At 33.2% G+C, this 18,588-nt stretch overlaps 1 protein-coding gene across 9 annotated transcripts in view; it reads right to left on the reverse strand.

The window, feature by feature from the left end:
- Positions 1 to 18,588, reverse strand: part of ANAPC10 (anaphase promoting complex subunit 10) — a 110,394-nt gene that overhangs the window by 60,480 nt on the left and 31,326 nt on the right. For 7 of the 9 annotated variants that reach the window (XM_074276661.1, XM_074276662.1, XM_074276665.1 and 4 more), the window contains one exon: positions 17,702 to 17,822. In XM_074276661.1, coding sequence (XP_074132762.1) covers positions 17,702 to 17,822 — 121 coding nt within the window. Of the gene's footprint in view, positions 1 to 17,289; positions 17,368 to 17,701; positions 17,823 to 18,588 lie in introns of those variants that run through there. The other 2 variants (XM_074276668.1, XM_074276666.1) reach the window with 2 other exon arrangements.

Raw genomic sequence — 18,588 nt, forward strand, 5'->3', positions numbered from 1 at the left:
CAATTAGTATTTTTCTTTGAGACTTTTTGGTAGTTGTTTTCAAACTTATCTTCTGAGTCTTTGTCTGCACTTTAGTAGTCTTTTATAGTTATTCTTGGTTTTTTGCTCATTTTTCCAATCTATTTCTTGACTTTGAACATTATATTAAAATTGGACTCTGCTCACCTGAGATAAAGAGGCATCGTTCCAAGCTTCAAAATTTTTCATATTATCATTTTTGAAACCAGTTCTGGGGGTTTGCAAGTTTTTGGTGCTTTCATTGTAATATGATCCTACTTTTAGCAGGAAGAGTCCCTGAACACCTGAAGCCAGAAGTGCTAGCTATCACTCTTTTTTGCTTTGGAACTGTGAGCAGTCCCTCATGACTGACTCCCAGCAGTCCTCTCTCTCTTGGAAGTGTGACCCAGAACTGTGTATGGACAAAAGAGGTACTGGTGAGAGCCAGCTATACCCAATGCCAACAGAAGATTCATTCATTCAGACCAGTTCTTTACCCCATTATTATTTTTGGGTAAAGAGTTCCTAAAGCTGCTGTTGCTGCTATGGCTACTATTGCCACTACTGCATGTGTGGGCCCTGCGCAGGCCTCTTCCCTGCTATCAGGGACTTCTCTGCCAACCTCTTATGTTTTCTTAAATTGGAAAACTGTTTCATTCCAACCTTTTGTTGACTCTGCCACTACAAAATTTGATTTGAGGTATTATTTTAAAATTGTTTGGAGGGAAATAATGAGAAAGTTCAGCTAGGTGGCTGCCCTTAATCTGCCATTTTGGATCCCTGTCACTATATATTTATTTTTGTGTTTTTTTAAACAAGTTATAGGAAATAGAGATTTACAGTTTCATAAAGAATTCTCTTTTTGTATATTGCCATGTGTATCATGATTTGTTTTCTGGTATTTAAAGTGGAAGATAAAAATGTGAGGGAGGATAGTCAGGCAACAATACAAAATACCTTTAATTCAATAATTGCAATTCTGAATCCAATGACTTCTTTTATTTCATTCTCTCCTCTTTTTAATTTCTTTGCAGCATTTGACACTGTAAATAAAGCTCTTTCTGAGCATTCTTTTCTCTGAGTATTTTCATGATACTGCTTTTTCCTACTTTTTCTGCTTGCCTATTTCTTCAACTTCCTTTGCTGGTTCATTATCCAGATACCTTCCCTTACATTCAGATATCCCAGAGCTGTCCACTGGGCCCTCTTCTTGCTTTGCTTTTTATATGTGATCTTATCAGATCTAATAGGTTCAATTATCATCTTTACAGAAATGACTTTCAAAATTACATAACCAGACAACTTTTCTCTCTCAAATTCTAACCTATCTTTATCACCTGGATATCTCACAGACTTATCAAACTTCACCTTTCCAAAATGGAACTGGTCTTTTACTCTGTACTCCATTTTTTCCCTATTTCTGTTTAAACTACCATTAGGTTCACAGCCTCAGAGTCATTCTCAACTCTTCACTCTCCCTTGGCTTCATCTTCAATTAGTTTTCAAGTTTTGTCAATTCTCATCTGTAGCTTTCCATCAATACCCAATCTGGACTTTCAAAACTCCTCTTTTTAAAATAGTGGAATAGCAAACTTTTTTTTTGTCTCCCTGCTTAAAGTTCCTTCTATCTCCAGTCCCTCTCAATACAAAAGCCAAATTAAATATACTTAAAGCAAAAGTTTGAACATGTCACTTTTCTGCTCAAGGGGTTTAAGCAACTCTCTACTGTTTTTAAGATAAAATACAAACTTCCCTGTTAAGATAAAACAAATATGGCTCCAATCTATCTTTCTAAACTAATTTTGTGTTAGACTGTGACAGGGGAAGATGTTAAAATAATACGGTTCTTAGATCATCTATAAATATCAATTAATTGGTAGTTTTCTTAATGGGTGATATTTGTCCAAAGACTAACAAACAAGCTTACACATGAATGTGGCTGAACCACAGTCCTATTGACAGTCTCGGTATAAATGAAACAGGAAAAACATAAAACTGTAACTAAATAGAAGCATGACTCACAGGAATTGCATAAAAGACTTGGTTTCATCATGTAATCAAGGGTAATAAAAAACATCATTTCACTGTACACTTAGTCACCTTGCCTTTTAGTGTTCATGACAAACATAAACAAAAAGACCACCACGAAGGTAATTGCAGTTCATGAGTTAACACCAATTACAGGGGGTGAAGTAAAGAATGTCTATGAAGAACTTGACATGGTCTTCAAAATTAAGTTAACATAAATTTTGATATCCATTCATTTCAATACAATACAATAGAATAGATAGGAGTAGATAGTAATAACTTTTGGGAAAGACAATTAAAGATTAATAAATGAAAGTAATTTGTGGCTTACAGAGTACTCAGAACCCTATGTCTGTTTACCACAATTACTTTCTTCAAGAAAAGAATCCAAAAGTACTCAGCAAACAGAATGGGACAATACCACCTGCCTCCCCCCAAAAAAATAAAAATAAATTCACTATAATCTTGGCAGAAAATTCCCAATTACAAACCTTAACACTTATTTTATAATTGGCTCTATATTCAATGAACACAACAAAAGCCAAAAATCAATAACAAATAAGAAAAGGTAAAGATGAAAAATGGAAAAAAATGGTCAAAAATCATTAATAGAAATGTGTATTAAAACAACTCTAAAGTTCCATTCTACTTCACTCAGGTTGGAAAACAAAAAAAGAGAGAAATTGTAATTTTTTAAAGTTTTTGTAAAGGGATGGGGAGGTAACACATTAATATATGCTTGACAGAACTATGAATTAGTTCAATCATTCTAGAAAACAATTTGAAACTATACCTCCAAAGGCACTAACATATCTATTTTTTTTGACTCAACAAAACTTATAAGCATGTACCCCATAGAAAGTAAATTTAAAAAAAAAAAAAGGAAAGGTTTTCTATGTACCTGCCTTTCAATTAGAGAATGGCTAAACAAATTTCAAATTATGAATGTAATGGAATTTTATTACACAATAATGACCATAACAGATTCAGAAAATCAAAAGTCTTGTTGTATGCACTGATATAGACTATATGGGCAGAACTAAGAAAGCAAATTATACAGTAATCACTACCAAAAAAATGAAGGGAAACAGTTTTGGAAGATCTCAGTACTGTGCCCAAAGCAGAAGCCAAATCATGATTTTGAAAGAAGAATATACTTCCCATCTTGTGGAAGACATAATCATGGTTTAGAACAGAGCTGTCAAACTGAAAATTTAGTTGGAGTCAGATTAAAATTTAATTGGGAAATGGTAACAAAATAAATATAAATAAAACATGGATGAAAATGCAACTTACGGGGGATCTACTTCTATTTGAGTTTTAATACTACTGGTATAGAAGTATAAAGTGAGATAAGTGTTATTAGATGCAGCCAAATGAGTTGATTTATTTTTCTTAACTATGTATTGTTGTTATAAGGGAGGACTTCTATTTGAAAAGTAGAGAAAATAGGTTAGAAGATAATATCAGACATGCAAAAAAAAAAAAAAAAAAAAAGCCCACACCAATAAGACTTTTTTAAATATATGGAAAAATTAACAAGTACAAAAGGGAACACAAATATGACAGTTTTGGTGCTACCATATAAAATTTAATAAACAAACATTTTTTTCAAAAACTATACATAACAAATTTTTAATTTGCCATACAATCCTTTGTGGCTTGAAAAATTTGAGTATTGAGAATTAATAAAAGAGAAAAAATGTTAAAGAAGAGAATACAATTATATTAGCTACCATACAACCTATTTTGTCATTAAAGGGAAAATGAACTGATGCAAGGTAGAGCTGATAATGAGTAGACAAAAAATTCTATCACAACCATCAAATATGTAATCTTCTGTGGTCACAGAAAAATTTAACAGTTACGGTCAATAATGGTTTTGAATATAAGCTCAATACGTAAAGGAAGATGATGTAAAAGTACAAGCAGTATTTCCTCACAGAATGATAATTAACTGAAGATGAGGAAAAAGCTATCCGCTAACTTTAACATCTAACAAAGGCAAATCATACTGAAACTATCTGTAGATTATTAAGGTGTGTAATCTCATTGGTGAGCACCCTTTTATCAGCGCAGATCACAAACCAACTACAGTTTTTTATCTTTTGTTTTGTCTTTCCATAGAGGGTTACATCCTTTGTTCTATAGACTTTTTTCTGGTCATTTATTATTTCCTTCTTACCTGTAGAACACTGAGGCTTTCCCTGTTTAATCTAGATGTTGCTCACTGTCCATCTGCCAAGATGGATCTTCTAATATACTACTTGTGTCTGGGCAATAAATATTTTTCATTTCCTTTGTTTTTCTAGTTCATTTCATTTGAGCAACTATAGATTCATTGAGGAAACAGTAGCATTCTGAGAATTGGTAGTTACCTGCTGTCATTTTTGAATGTTTAGAAAAAAGTTTTTTAAAGAGATGATAATAATCATATGGGTCAGTAGTTCTGCTAATACCTTCTTGGCTTACTTACTTTGGTAAAAATAATTTCTACTCTTTTGGAATCTTCTTTCTTTTGAAAGCTTGAAAATATATCCCTAAATACCAGTTTAATTTTGTCACTTGCAGGAGAAAATTTTTCTGCCTATGTGGTCAGATTTAGTCACTCTTCCTGACTTTATTGCTTCAGGGTTATTGCTATTCTTTCATATAGTACATTGTATGCTTTAAATAGAAGGAGCTAAGTAAGAGGTAAAAAGTACTATGAAACTTGAGAGGGACTCTTCCCTCTCTTCACTTCAAGTCAGAGATTCCAGACAGGCTTATGAAAGAAAGTATTTGAACTAGGCCTTGAAAGAGAATAGCTTGAACAAAGGCAAAGATATTTTAAAAATTGATCTCTCCTTTCTTTGAGCTGATCTAACACTTATATGCTAAGTGCTATATTATGAGTTTGTGTTGGGCAAAAATCCATCCCCTTGAAGTACTTCTCTCATATATGTTATGATTGTGTGTGTGTGTGTGTGTGTGTGTGTGTGTGTGTGTGTGTGTGTAGAGAGATACAGAGACAGAGAAAGAGTTAATACAGTATAATACAATAAAGAACCCCGGTATACAGTTCAACTCCCAAAATCAACAAAATATGGCCTGCAAGCTAAGAATATTAAGGATTTTTTTTGCATTTTAAAATAAAGTTTTATTGTATTTAAAAATGTAAAAATCATTCTTAGTTCACTGATTCTATAAAAATAGATGGTAGTTTAGATTTGGTCCTTAGGCACAGTTGTCTGACCCCTGGCATAGACTATCTATTATTCTATATCTGTGTATGTCTTTATCTGTATTTGTATATACAAATCTATCTATATATAAATATATATTTTTGCATCTAGACATAACTACATAGAAATAAATATAAATATCTATCTTACCTTCCCAAGCAAACTATAAAGTCTTAGGGGGCAAATAACATTCTTTTATTTATCTTTGTATGCCCTTGAGCACCTAGCATAGAGTCTGTAAATAGTAGTAGTCAAATATTAATTGAAGAAATAAACTGGAAAAATATAAAGGGCAGTAAATAGACTATGGCTCAATTGCCATCAAGAATTCACCAATTCAGAATAGGGAAAGTATAAATATCTTAGATGAGGATTTGGAACTTATTTTGTCAGCAATGGGAAGTCATTGAGAACTTTTTGAGAAATAAAATATATCAAAATCTTCAAATGACAGAAAATACAAAGGTAGGAAATCAATTTCTCTATTGATCAATGACACTGGCAAGAAAAAGATAGCCAATTATAATGATGTCAGTACCAAAACTATGAATTTGGAAAGTAACATCTCAAAGAACAAATTTATAAAGTTCAGGATACTCTTAAGAAAATTTCAATTACCCCAAAGTAGAGTTGTTAAAGCATGGGAATGACTTTTTCATAAGATTTGCAGAATATATATATATATGTATATGTATTTTTTGCTGAGGCAATTGGGGTTAAGTGACTTGCCCAGGGTCCCACAGCTAGTAAGTAAGTATTCAAATGTGAGAGCAAATTTGAACTCAAGTCCTGAATCAGGGCTGGTTCTCTATCTACTGCAACACTTAACTGCTCCCAGATTTACAGAATATTAACAACCAAATGAAAGACTGCTCCAAAATCACTAATTCAAGAAATGCAAATCAAACTAATTATAAACTTGTTAGTAGGAAAAGTTGATAAAAGATGGGAATCATCAATGTTGGGAGGGGCTGTGGAAAGCCCTCTTAGCAAAGCTGTATATTAGTCCAAACATTCTGGAAATCAAACTGGAATTATACTAAGAAAAGTTACTAAAATACTCTAACTCAGAGATCCAATTTATAGGTGTATAATAAAAAGAAGTAAAAGATAGAGGAAGGTCCCATCTATATTGATATTTATTAATACCATTTTTTAATGGTGGCAAAATATAATGCTTATCAAATGGAGAATGGCTAAACATTGTGTGGTACATGAACATAATGGAATACTATTGAGCTCTAAGAAATGATGTGTATAATGAATACTAAGATTTATAGGAACACTTATTTGAAGTGATGCAAAATGAAACCAAGAAAAAAATTAAAATGACTACAACAGTCTAAGTGGAAAGACCAAACAAAAAGTAATTGAAAATGAATATTGTGAAATAAAAACAACAGAGCACAGCTGGTCCTAAAATGGAGCTATGAAAAGGCACTTCCCCACTTCTAAGCAGAGGCTAAGAATTGCTAGTGTGGAACACTCTCCTTAAAGACAAACTTTTTTTGATTTATTAGTTAGTTTTGCTAATCTGTTTTTTTCCTTTTTTTTTTTTCATTAAAAGCACAGCTCTCTAAGGAAGGAAAAATAAGGATAGAATAGGAAATTAAAATATTATTAAAAAGTATCCATAAATATTTATAAAGAAACAATTAGAAGAATACAGAGAAATTCTTATGCTCAGCTGATATACTAGTTTTTTGGACTACTTTCTTTTCTTTCTTTTTGGAAATGATGACTCTCTGGGGAGAGAAGGAAAAGGTTTATATATATATATATATATATATATATATATATATATATCTGAAAATGAAGGGATATGTTCAGAAATAATAATGAGAAAATAAAATATATTAGTAAAATTTTTAAAAGAAAAAAAGGTTTAAAAATATGGGACTACAAAGGAACATGTATTGCAGGACACATTTTATCACAGAAGGAATTGTGCCCCAATACCAAACAGACTAGTCTAGGTTAAGGGATTAAAAAAGAAGATGCAGTATTGTTCCAGCTATTACAGAACTAAAACATACCTATCAAGTATTTCAAATGATCAAAAACTGTACATATGTAAAACAATCTTGTGGAAATATTTAAATTTTGTTAAATTATTCAAATACTTTATACTAAAATTATGTTAAAATATTTAAGTAGCCGATTAAAATATTTTCCCCAAGATTGATCTATGCACACTGTATTAATGAGGCTTACTTTTTTACAGGTCACTAAGCTACTCAGTAAAAGTACAATTTAAGTCAGTCAATTAGCATTTATTTAGAACCTATGAAGTGTCTGATATTGTGCTAAGTGCTAGGAAACAAAGAAATATGGGGAAAAAAAAAAAACCTCCACCCCTACAAATCCTTCTCTAAAGAAGCTCTCAGTCACTAATGCATTGTTGGTGGAATTGCAAACTGATCTAATCATTCTAGAGAGCAAAATAAAAGTATGCCCAAAGGGCTACAAAATTGTGCATACCCTTTGATTCAGTAGTATCTCTACTGGGCCAAGAGAGATAAAAGAAGGAAATGTTTGTGATGGCAAAGAACCGAAAAACTGAGTGGATGTCCATAAGTTGGGGAATGGCTGAACAAGTTGTGGTACATGAAGATAATTGAATATTATTGTGCTATAAAAAATGATGAACAAACTGATTTTAGAAAGGCCTGGAAAGATTTATATGAACTGATGCTGAGGGAAACAGGCAGAACCAGAAATATATTGTACACAGTAAGAGCAAAATTGTGCAATGACCAACTATGCTAGACTTGGTTCTTCTCAGCAGTTCAGTGATTCAAAGCAATCCCAGTAAACTTTGGATGGAAAAAAGACATCTGCCTCCAGAAAGAGAACTATGGAGAATAAATGTAAACCAACACATGCTATGAAATGGTTTTGTTGATATTGGAGATTGGAGAGAGGAAAAAAAGTCAAAGTGGGGAGTAATGACCTGAGAAAATCTCAAGAGGTAGAAAGGATAGAAGAAAAGACTTGGAAAATGAGAAGTACAGGGAGTGCAAATGAAAAAAGTTCCAATAAAATCAAAGGCTATAACTCCTAGAATAAGGATTTACTATCTGATAAAAATTGTTGGGAAAACTGTTAAGTGGTGTGACATAAATAAGGTATAGATGAATAGCTTACACAATGTACCAACAGACACTCCAAATTAATATACAACTAAGATGTAAAAAGGTCATTTATAAAATAAATTAGGAGTAAATAAGAAAACAAATCCTTTCAGAATTATTAATAAGGTAAAAGTTTTTAACCAATGAAGGTCATGAACAAGAAAGAGACAGAAGTTAAAATAAACAATTTTGATTAGATAAAATTTAAAGGTTTTTTCATAAAATCAATGTAATTAAAATTAGGGGGGGAAAGCCATTAAATAGGAAAAATTTTGAAGCAAATTACTCTTAAAAAAAACAAAACTCACATGCAAGATTAAAAAAAAAAAAAATACCAACCTACTTTTGACTGTGTAAGAACAAGAGTCATTCACTGATATAGTAATGTTAAAAAGAAATGAGCAGGGGGCAGCTAGGTGGCGCAGTGGATAGAGCACCAGCCTTGAAATAAGGAGGACCCGAGTTCGAATCTATTCTCAGACACTTAACACTTCGTAGCTGTGTGACCCTGGGCAAGTCACTTAACCCCAGCCTCAGGGGAAAAAAGAAATGAGCAGTTTTCAAATAAAACAATCCAAAATACCAATGGCTTTATGAAAAAAAAAAAAAAACACTCAAAATCACTAATAATTCAGAGAAATGCAAATCAAAATAACTGCAAGTTTCCATCTCATACCAAAGATTTAAAAAAAAAAAAAGAAAAAGAAAAGAAAAAAAAAGAAAGGAAAATGACAATTGTTAGAAAACTCTTGAGAAAAAAAGGCACATGAAAAGACTATTGGAAGAACTGACATTCTTTAGTCTGGAAAACAATTTAGAATTACACCTCAAAAGTCTTCACACTGTATATATACTTTGACTCACTGATGATGATGATAATATAAAGGGCTTCATTTAAGGCTTACAATGTTCTTTATAGGTTATCTAATCTTCACAATAACCTTATGAAGTTACCATGCTATTTTAGCATAAGCCTGTAACCCAAAGAGATCAAAAACAAGAAGAACTGATATATACAAAAGTATTTATAGTTCTTTTTGGTAAAGTAGAATAATGAGTAACAAGGTAATGCCTGGAAACTGGAAGGTAGCTGAACAAATTATGGTATGGAATAGAATATGACTGCACAACCAGGGAAGACCTTTATGAAATGATGCAGAATGCAGTGGGCAGAACCAGAAAAACAATTTATACAATAACAACATTACAATGACAAACAACTTGGAAAACTTGAGAACTCTGACCAATGCAAATTACCACACAGAACTGACTAATCAGGAAACATGCTAAACACCTCCTGACAAATATCTGATGAAGCCAAGTTACAGAACAAGGTATACACTTTTGTATCCTGCCAACATAGGAACTGTTTTTATTTGACTATTCATATCTGTTGTAAAGGTTTTAGTTTTTCTTTTCCTCAATTTAAGGAAAATGAATTTGGGAGAGAAAGGGGAACAAGACATAAGGGTGCCTAGAAAAGGGCAGGGAAAGGAATACAAACATTTTTTTAAATGTACAGAAAGAAATAAAAGGCAGGGCAAAAACAAAAAACAAGGAGAACAGCTCTGAATGTAACATTTTGAATTTAATATAGAATTAGAAAGGCAAAATGCATTTAATATATACAGTTTCATATTCAACCTTTGCTTTCAACTGTGAATATAGAAGTGCTCATTTTGGTTGATGTTTGTTAAGTTCAAAGTATTTTAAAATGTAATAAATTAATACATGTTGATGATTTTGTGCAAGCCATTCTACCATACCCAGAATTTTTATATCCAACCTTTTGTTTATTGAAATCTTTTTCTTTCTTCAGGTCCCAGATCACGGAGCCCCTTTTTCATGTCTACCTTATCTCCTTAAGTATTCTTCTACTCTCATTTTGATAAGAGTATTTAGTAGCTCCTTTACCAATAGCACATTCTATTTCATATACATTTTCTGTTTCCCCTCCTTAGTATCTAATTGCCATTTTTAGTTTTTGTATTTCCAATACCTAACCCAGAAAGATGCCTGATGGGCACATTATAGACGTGATAAATCTTGAAAGGAATTAGGGGTAGTGAAAAGAGTAAAGGGCTTGGATCCAAGGCTCTGACTCCAAACCCAAGATCTGCTGCTGCTGCTCTTCACATGATCTTGAACTGATCCTTTCATCTCTCTGACAACAGCTTTCTCCTCTGTATCATGTCCCTTCAATCTCCAAATCTTTGAGCCTGTGACTTAAAATCCCAAAGTTTGTTTGGTTTTTTAATTCAAAATTCAGACTGCCGATTTGACTGAAGTTTAAGAAATCCTAGAGGTCTGCTGGGGAAGATATCCTTTAAAAGATTCAATTTTGACCAGCAGGATGAATACAGAGAAGCTTAGAAAGATTTACATGAACTAATGCTGAGTGAAATGAGCAGAACCAGGAGATCATTATACACTTCAACAACGATACTGTTTGAGGATATATTCTGATGGAAGTGGATATCTTCGACAAAGAGAAGATATAATTCAGTTCCAATTGATCAATGATGGACAGAATCAGCTACACCCAGAGAAGGAACACTGGGAAATGAGTGTAACTTTGCATTTTTGTCTTTCTTCCCAGGTTATTTTTACCTTCTGAATCCAATTCTTCCTCTGCAACAAGAGAACTGTACAGTTCTGCACACATATATTGTATCTAGAATAACATATTTAACATGTCTAAGATTGACTGCCATTTAGGGGAGGGAGTGGAAGGAGGAAAGGGAAAAGTTGGAACAGAAGTGAGTACAAGGGATAATGTTGTAAAAAATTACCCATGCGTATGTTTTGTCAATAAAAAGTTATAATAAAAAAAAGATTCAATTTTTTCTAATTAAAGACATCTATTCTTAACTCTTAATGTGAAACTATTCCCTATACATTTATTGCTTTCTAGAAAAAAAACCATAATTTTCTAAAACATAAGGGATTTACAAATTCAAGGGAAGCATCTTGTTTGATAAATTTGCTCCTGCAAAGCAATTTGCCAAAATCCAAACCCATGACATATTCTGCATGGTCACTTGGATAATACACTTAAAAGAACCAGAATCTCACTCAAAGTATGAGCAAGCCAGACGTGTCAATCATATCATTTACAATATTCCTGAATTATTAACTTCTATATTTTATGGGAAAGTTATTATTTGTCCTTCATTCTGGAAGAGAACCAATGATATGAGGAAGATGGTATTATTATTTGCAAGTGAATTGGATTTAATTGAGCCAGAGCTGTGACTTTGCACACTCTCTCCTTGGCAAAATACGTATCAGGACAACTGGAGATGGAAGTGGATGGAATCAGGGAAACTAATCTTCCTGTGTTCAAATCTGGTTTTAGACACTTACTAGCTATGAGACCCTGGGCAAGTCACTAACCCTGTGTACCTCAGTTTTTCATCTAAAAAAGGAGATGGAGAAAAAAAAAATATGGTAAGCCACTCCATTATCTTAGCTAATAATAATAATATAATAACAACCAAATGGGATATGATGGAAAATGATGTAACAATAGCAAGAATATAATATGCTCAGGTTAGCTCCTGCTTCAAAACAATCTACTTGGGCTGGCAGAGATCACATAACTTTTTATCAATATGAAGGAAATCCATGACTTTCGTGAAAATGTTTTGCATAACTTCGCATGTGCCTTCTCAATGTGGAAGGAGGATAGCAAAGGAGGTAGGGAGAGAATCTGGAACTCCAAGTTTTAAAAACAAATATTTTTTGAAAACTGGTTTACATTATGAAGGAAATCACACAACTTTCTGTTATTATGATGGAAATCCTGACTTTAGGACCATGTTAAAGTCCCTACCTAAGATTTTCTGGAAAAGAGCATTGGGAGACCACAGCTTTTTGATAATGTCAGTGGAACAGGCTGATCTTCAAATAGTAATGTTTTGAGGAGACAGGAAAAAACAGAATGAAAACTAGATATTTTAGTTTTAATAAGGTAAATTCCATGTAGAAAAAAAGAGTTGAAACACTTGGAGAATATCTAATAGTTACATCTGTTTGTGTAGTATTCTCTGATCTACTCCCCCAAGTTGTACTGAGATTTCTAAATTGTACGTTCACAGAACTACTACAGTCATGAGTTCTGGTTATCTATTCCTCCCAAATTTCATAGGGATACCTCCCAATCACAGTCAGTCAGAAGACACAGTTACTTCTTAGTAAAGGGACTTACTAGATGTCACCAAAAATAAAAATAAAACATTCCATTATCTTTTAAAAATGATTAGCAAAATTTTCTTTTTTCCTCTGACCACAAATTTTATAAATTAATATTATTACCAATAAATAACAAAATTAAGATAAAATTTGCAGTTTATGTTACATAAATGAAACTTCAATTATTACTAATAAAAGTACCTAATGATTTTTTCTCCATCCTCATTCTTCCTGACATCTCTTACAGTCTTTTCCTAGACACTTTCATCTCTCTAGGATTTTTTGTGATATTACTCTCTCTTGGTTCTCTTTTTACTTATTTTACTGCTCCTTCTCACTGTCCCCTGATGAATCTTCACCCAGAAGTGCCTACTTACTGTGAATAAACTCCATCACTCTACCCTGGTTCCTATTCTCCTTTCGTTCTTTATGTTGGTTAGTGATCAAAAAACTCCCATATTTTACGCAGATAATTCTCAAGTTCTATTTAACCAGTCCCAACCTCTCTTCTTACTTCCAATTTCACACCTCCAAATACCTATTAGATATCTCGAACAGGATGTCCTATAGACATTTCAAACAGCATATCCAAATTAAAATAATCATCTTTTTTCTCAAAACCTTTTCCTATTCCTAACTTTCCAATTCTTTTAAGGATATCATCATTTATTTTCTCATTAGCTGTTCTGTTTGGAATGGAATTCTCCTGGAATGTCATGCCTCCCCCTCGATGTGCTCATCACCCAATACCTCATCATCATGGATACTGGTTCAGCTTTGATAATAACATCTCCTTGGCAGTCTCAGTTACCTCTCCTCTCTGATTGGAGGGTGGAGAGAAAAGCAATAAATTCTTCCCCAAGCTTCCTTTTTTAGAATGCTTAAAACTTTCTGGGTGACATTCTCTCTCTCACTTCCCCATATTCAATTAGTTGCAAAGACCTTCCCAAAACTTCTGCACACCATCTTTTCTCCTCTAATAAATAGTGCTTCCACTATCACTTGGGCCTTCATCATCCCACTCCTGAACTACTTCAATCACTGGCTGACCATGACACTACCCTTCTCTCCCATTTAATAAAGTCTAGTGGCTCCTTAATACCAAGATCAAATACAAAATCTTCCCTTTGACTTTAACAGCCCAAATCCACCTGGACACCCCTACACACACACACACACACACACACACACACACACACACACACTTTTTCCAGTCTTCTTACTCTCACAAGCCTCATTGCTCCTCCTCACACAGGACAGGCCACCTCCTGCCTCCACTCCTTTTTCCCTGGCTTTCTGCCAAGCTTAGAATTCTCTCCCTCATCTCTGACTCCTGGCTTCTTTCAAGTCCCAGTTAAAAACCTCATTTTCTACAAGAAGCCTCAATAAGCCCCCCTTAATGCTAGTGCTTTCTCTCTGTTGCTGATCTCCAATTCATCCTGTAGATGGCTTTTTTGTACATCATTTGCCTGTTGTATTCTCCATTACACTGGGAACTCCTTTAAAAAAGGAACTATTTTTTGCCTTTATTTGTATCCCCAGTGCTTGCTTAGCATAGTGCAGACACATAGTAGGTGTTTACTATATGATTGATTCTTGATCTGACTTACATAAGAAAATAAGTCAAAACAACCTGTAATACACACTAAATTTTGTGTACTGAAAGGCATTTACGGGAGAAAAGAACCAAATTTTTTAAAAATTTGATTAGATTTTCCAATGGAAATTATTATGTATCCAATACAACCAATGGAATGATTATGCATAACTTTGCTCAAAAGATCTTGTAATAGTCCACACTAATTTAATGACCTGTCCTAGCCTCTGAGTCAGAACAACCAGCAATAAAACAAAATAATGTAGAACTTTCAGTGGGACAATTTGAAAGTAAGCCTAGTATTTTGGCTTTTTTTTTAAAAAAAGAAAACAGTGCTGTTTCTTCTCTTTCCCTAGTTATAAAAGTAGGAAAGTAGTGAAATAAATTCATCAAATAGAAGCTATTCTCTACAAAGTTCTGAGCTCCACAGTATTGAGTGACAATATTCTACAGCAGCAGCCAAAGATTTTGCTTTACTAGTGTCAAGTAGGCTGCATGTGCTCATCCAACTGCAGGGTATAAGATTCTATGACTGTGTGATACATTTAGTATTATTGCTTCTACAGAAAAAGGTGGAGTTCTTCATATGGTTGCATGTTTGTGTGTGTGTGTGTGTGTGTGTGTGTGTGTGTGTGTGTGTGTGTGTGTGTGTGTACATGTGCTGATGTGTGTATTGCCATACTTAAGTCAAAATTAAGGAGATTACCAAAAAGAATAATTTTCTTCTACAGCTTTCTGAATTTTTCATACTCTATTTTTACCATTAAGCATGCATAAAAGCAAAGCTGACTCTAACTACTAAATCAAAAATATAGTTTTAAACTATTTGGGACATTGAGTTACTATCAAAAATTAGTAATACTTTTAAAAGAATTCAAAATGTCTTTTCTCACTTAAAATTTCTTTTTCCAAATTGCATAGGTAGTCTAGGTATATACGTCTACATTTATACGTGTATGAATGTATGTATAGACAGATATACACATAAATATACACACTGAATTTACATGTATATACATACATATGTATACATCCATATACATGCAATGTTGTGTGTGTGTGTGTGTGTGTGTGTGTGTGTGTGTGTGTGTGTGTGTGTGTAAAAATATAAGAAACCAATGTGAAATAAAAACATTGCCATTGAAAGTGATTATTAGAAATAAGACCCAAGCTTAGCAATTAAGGACAACAATGACATCTAGTGGACATTTCAAACAGTCCATGCTTACCTCTCCCAAATGAATCAAAATTGATTTATTTTCACCATTTCATAAATGACCACTAAGTAATAAATACAACAGGGATCTGAACAACAAATTGAAAAAAAAGCCTACAAGTACATAAGATACAAATAAAAATGAGATTAAAATCACATTAAAGCCTTTCAGCTAATATAGGTTTCTAAACAGGCAGTTCAGTTCTCTCCCAATTACTCAGCAAAAATCTAAAATCTCATCATGTTAAAAAAAAAAAATCAGCAAATCTAACAGGAAACTTCAATAACTAGCTTCTCACATTCTAGAATTTCACAAAAAGTGATCTCAAATTCCAAGGACAAGAGGAAAGTGGGAAGTCCACAAAGCCCCAGCAGTCACGCCAGTGGCCTCCCAGCCCCATCAAAGACATTTAGAACTCGCAGGATTCTAATCTGGGGGCAGCTCTGCCAGAAAATCCTAGGCTGATCAGGAAGCCATGTCAGTGGCACTTGAAGTCACGAAGAGAGTCAGGATGCCATAGAGTTCTGAGTTCTTTATCCTTCTGTCCAGAGACAGTATAGAAGGCCCTAAAGTTTCAAGCAACCTGAACCTCAGAAATTCAAGCATTTAACAATGGGAGCAAGAGGTCAAAGTAGAAATGTAGGTGATCCGGGAAGAGACCAAGGGAGACAGGGAGCACAACGTGGCCCTGACATGAAGCACTAATTTAAAAACTAAGCAAAGAGAGAAAAATAAACCAAAGAAAATAACAATGATGACAAGGAATCATTTTCAGAGATACCGCAAAACACAACCTAGAAGCAAGTATCACATTAATAACTGTAAAGGACTCAAAAGAAAAAAAAAATTAAAATTCTATGATTCCATGAATACCTAGAAGAAAAAGCTAGAGATTTCAAAAAATGAAATGAAAGCTCTGAAAGAAAAAAGTGAAAGGAGAACATAAAACATAAAATGGCAAACGTAATTCAATACTCTGAAAGAAAAAACAAAACACTGATGATCATAGAGAGCAAGAAATTAAATCAAAACAAAAGATTGAAAAAAAATATAAAATACATGACATAAAGAACAACTAACCTAAGAAACAGGTCAAGGAGACATAATAATTTAAGAATTACTTGACTCTAACAACCATGACAAGAACATCTTAGATAGCAGATTTCAAGAAATCTTAAGTAAAATTGCCCAGATGTTACAGAATAACTTATCTGGAAAAATTTAATATAATCCTAAATGGGAAAAAAAGTCAGTCTTTAATGGACTAGAAAAGTTTACTTCAAATTTGAGCAGTGTTAAAGAGTTGTACGTAGTTGTAAAGTTAACTGTAGTAGGAAGGAAAAAAATCCCAATTTTATTGTCTTCAAAGGGTAGAGAATTAAAAACGAAAAACAGATTTCTGGAGGTGAATTGATGCTGTTTGAAGGGTTTTAAGACAAAAAATAGAGAAAGGATGGTAAAAAGAGGCATAAATTAATGAATATAAAAGAAGAAAGGGAATGTGATTTGTGATTTCTAATGATTAAGGTATGTGAAAAGTGTACTAAAACAACTCACTCTTATTTGAAATAAATCAAGAATGGTTAAACACATATACAATTTGATATAGAAAATACATCAAAGAGAAAAAGAAACTTTGTGTCCTTTAGCCATGTCCAAAAACAAAATAAACTAAACAAAACCCATAATCTCTGTTCTGAGACAACAGACATTCTATGTGGAGGTAAGGAGTAAGTTTCTTAATGAGCATCACGGCATTCTGGTTGGTCAAACAAAACAAATTTCCTTCTAGATAATGCAGTGAGGTGGCAATGTGGCTGAATAATGGAACTGGAATCAGGATAACAAACTCAAATCTGGTCCCAGAAATATATTAGCTGTGAGAGCCAAGGCAAATCACTTAACTTCTGTCTTCATTTCCTCAGCTGTAAAAGGGGGGTAATAAAGCAGTACCTACCAACAACCTTCCAATGTTGCTGTAAAAATAAAATGAAATAATATCTGTAAAGCCCTTAATAAAAGTTAATTATTTTTATAAGCAATTATGCCAATGATGGGCTTCTTGATTTTACAATTTCAAAGTTTGGTCTTTCTGAAAAAATTCTTATAAATCATCAAATAAAATTCAAGAAAAAAAGGAAAATGAAATATTTCTGAAGTAGTTCCAAAAGAGAATTATGCAGAAATTGTATCTTTAAAAATGTGTAAAATTTCCTTTCACATTATAACTTGTTTCTATCAAATAGTTATAATAATCTACAGACCAAAGAACTAAAAGATAGTACATTTGAAAAGCTATAATTGACTTACTCTGATTTCTTGAAGGTTGTGAAAATTATTTCCTACTCTGACGGAGATCTTGCTTGGAGTATAGCTTTCATCTGATTTGTAGTCTGCATAAATACATAATGTCTTCACTGTTGTTTTTCTTCTATGAATAAGTAAAAAACAGTATAAGAAACAAATGTCTTTGGTAAAGAATCAAGAAGCACTGATACATTTACCATATGTCAGGCACTGACTAAGTACTAAGGATACAAAGAAATGCAAAAAAACATTCAAGTTCTCAAGGAGAGTAGAATGGAGAATAATATATATACAACTAAGCATAGAAATATGCACTGGATAAACTGAGGATAATCCCAGAGAAAAAGACACAAAGATCATGGGAGCTGAGGAAAACCTTCTTATAAAAATGAGACTTAAGGAAGCCAGGAAAGCCAGAAGGTGGAAATGAGGAAGAACAGATTTCTGACAGGGGGGGCAACCAATGAGAGAGATACAATTTGTTATGACTGAAAAAATAGGAAAAAGGTCAGATTATCAAAGGCTTTAAAAGCCAAAGAAAAGATTTTCTATTTGACCTTGTATTAGGGAACCACTGCAGCGCAGCTTATTGAATGGTCAGTCTTGAGCTCAATTTAGAAAAATCACTTGAACAACTGAGTAGAAAATAATGTAGAGCAGAGAGAGAGACTTGAGGGGGATTAGCCACCAAGAAATGCCAAAGTGAAATGACATGGGCCTGTACCAGAGCGATAGTGATGTCCAAGGAAAGACATGAATTTTTAAATATTTACAAAACATCCAGCTTGAGATGTCTTAATAGGCAGTTAGAAATAAGACACTGAAAGTCAAAAAAAAAGTTATGGCTGGATGAAGAGATTGGAGAATGATCTAGTGATCTACATATAGAC

Source organism: Sminthopsis crassicaudata, chromosome 6 (assembly GCF_048593235.1).
Source record: "Sminthopsis crassicaudata isolate SCR6 chromosome 6, ASM4859323v1, whole genome shotgun sequence".
Lineage (NCBI taxonomy): Eukaryota > Metazoa > Chordata > Mammalia > Dasyuromorphia > Dasyuridae > Sminthopsis > Sminthopsis crassicaudata.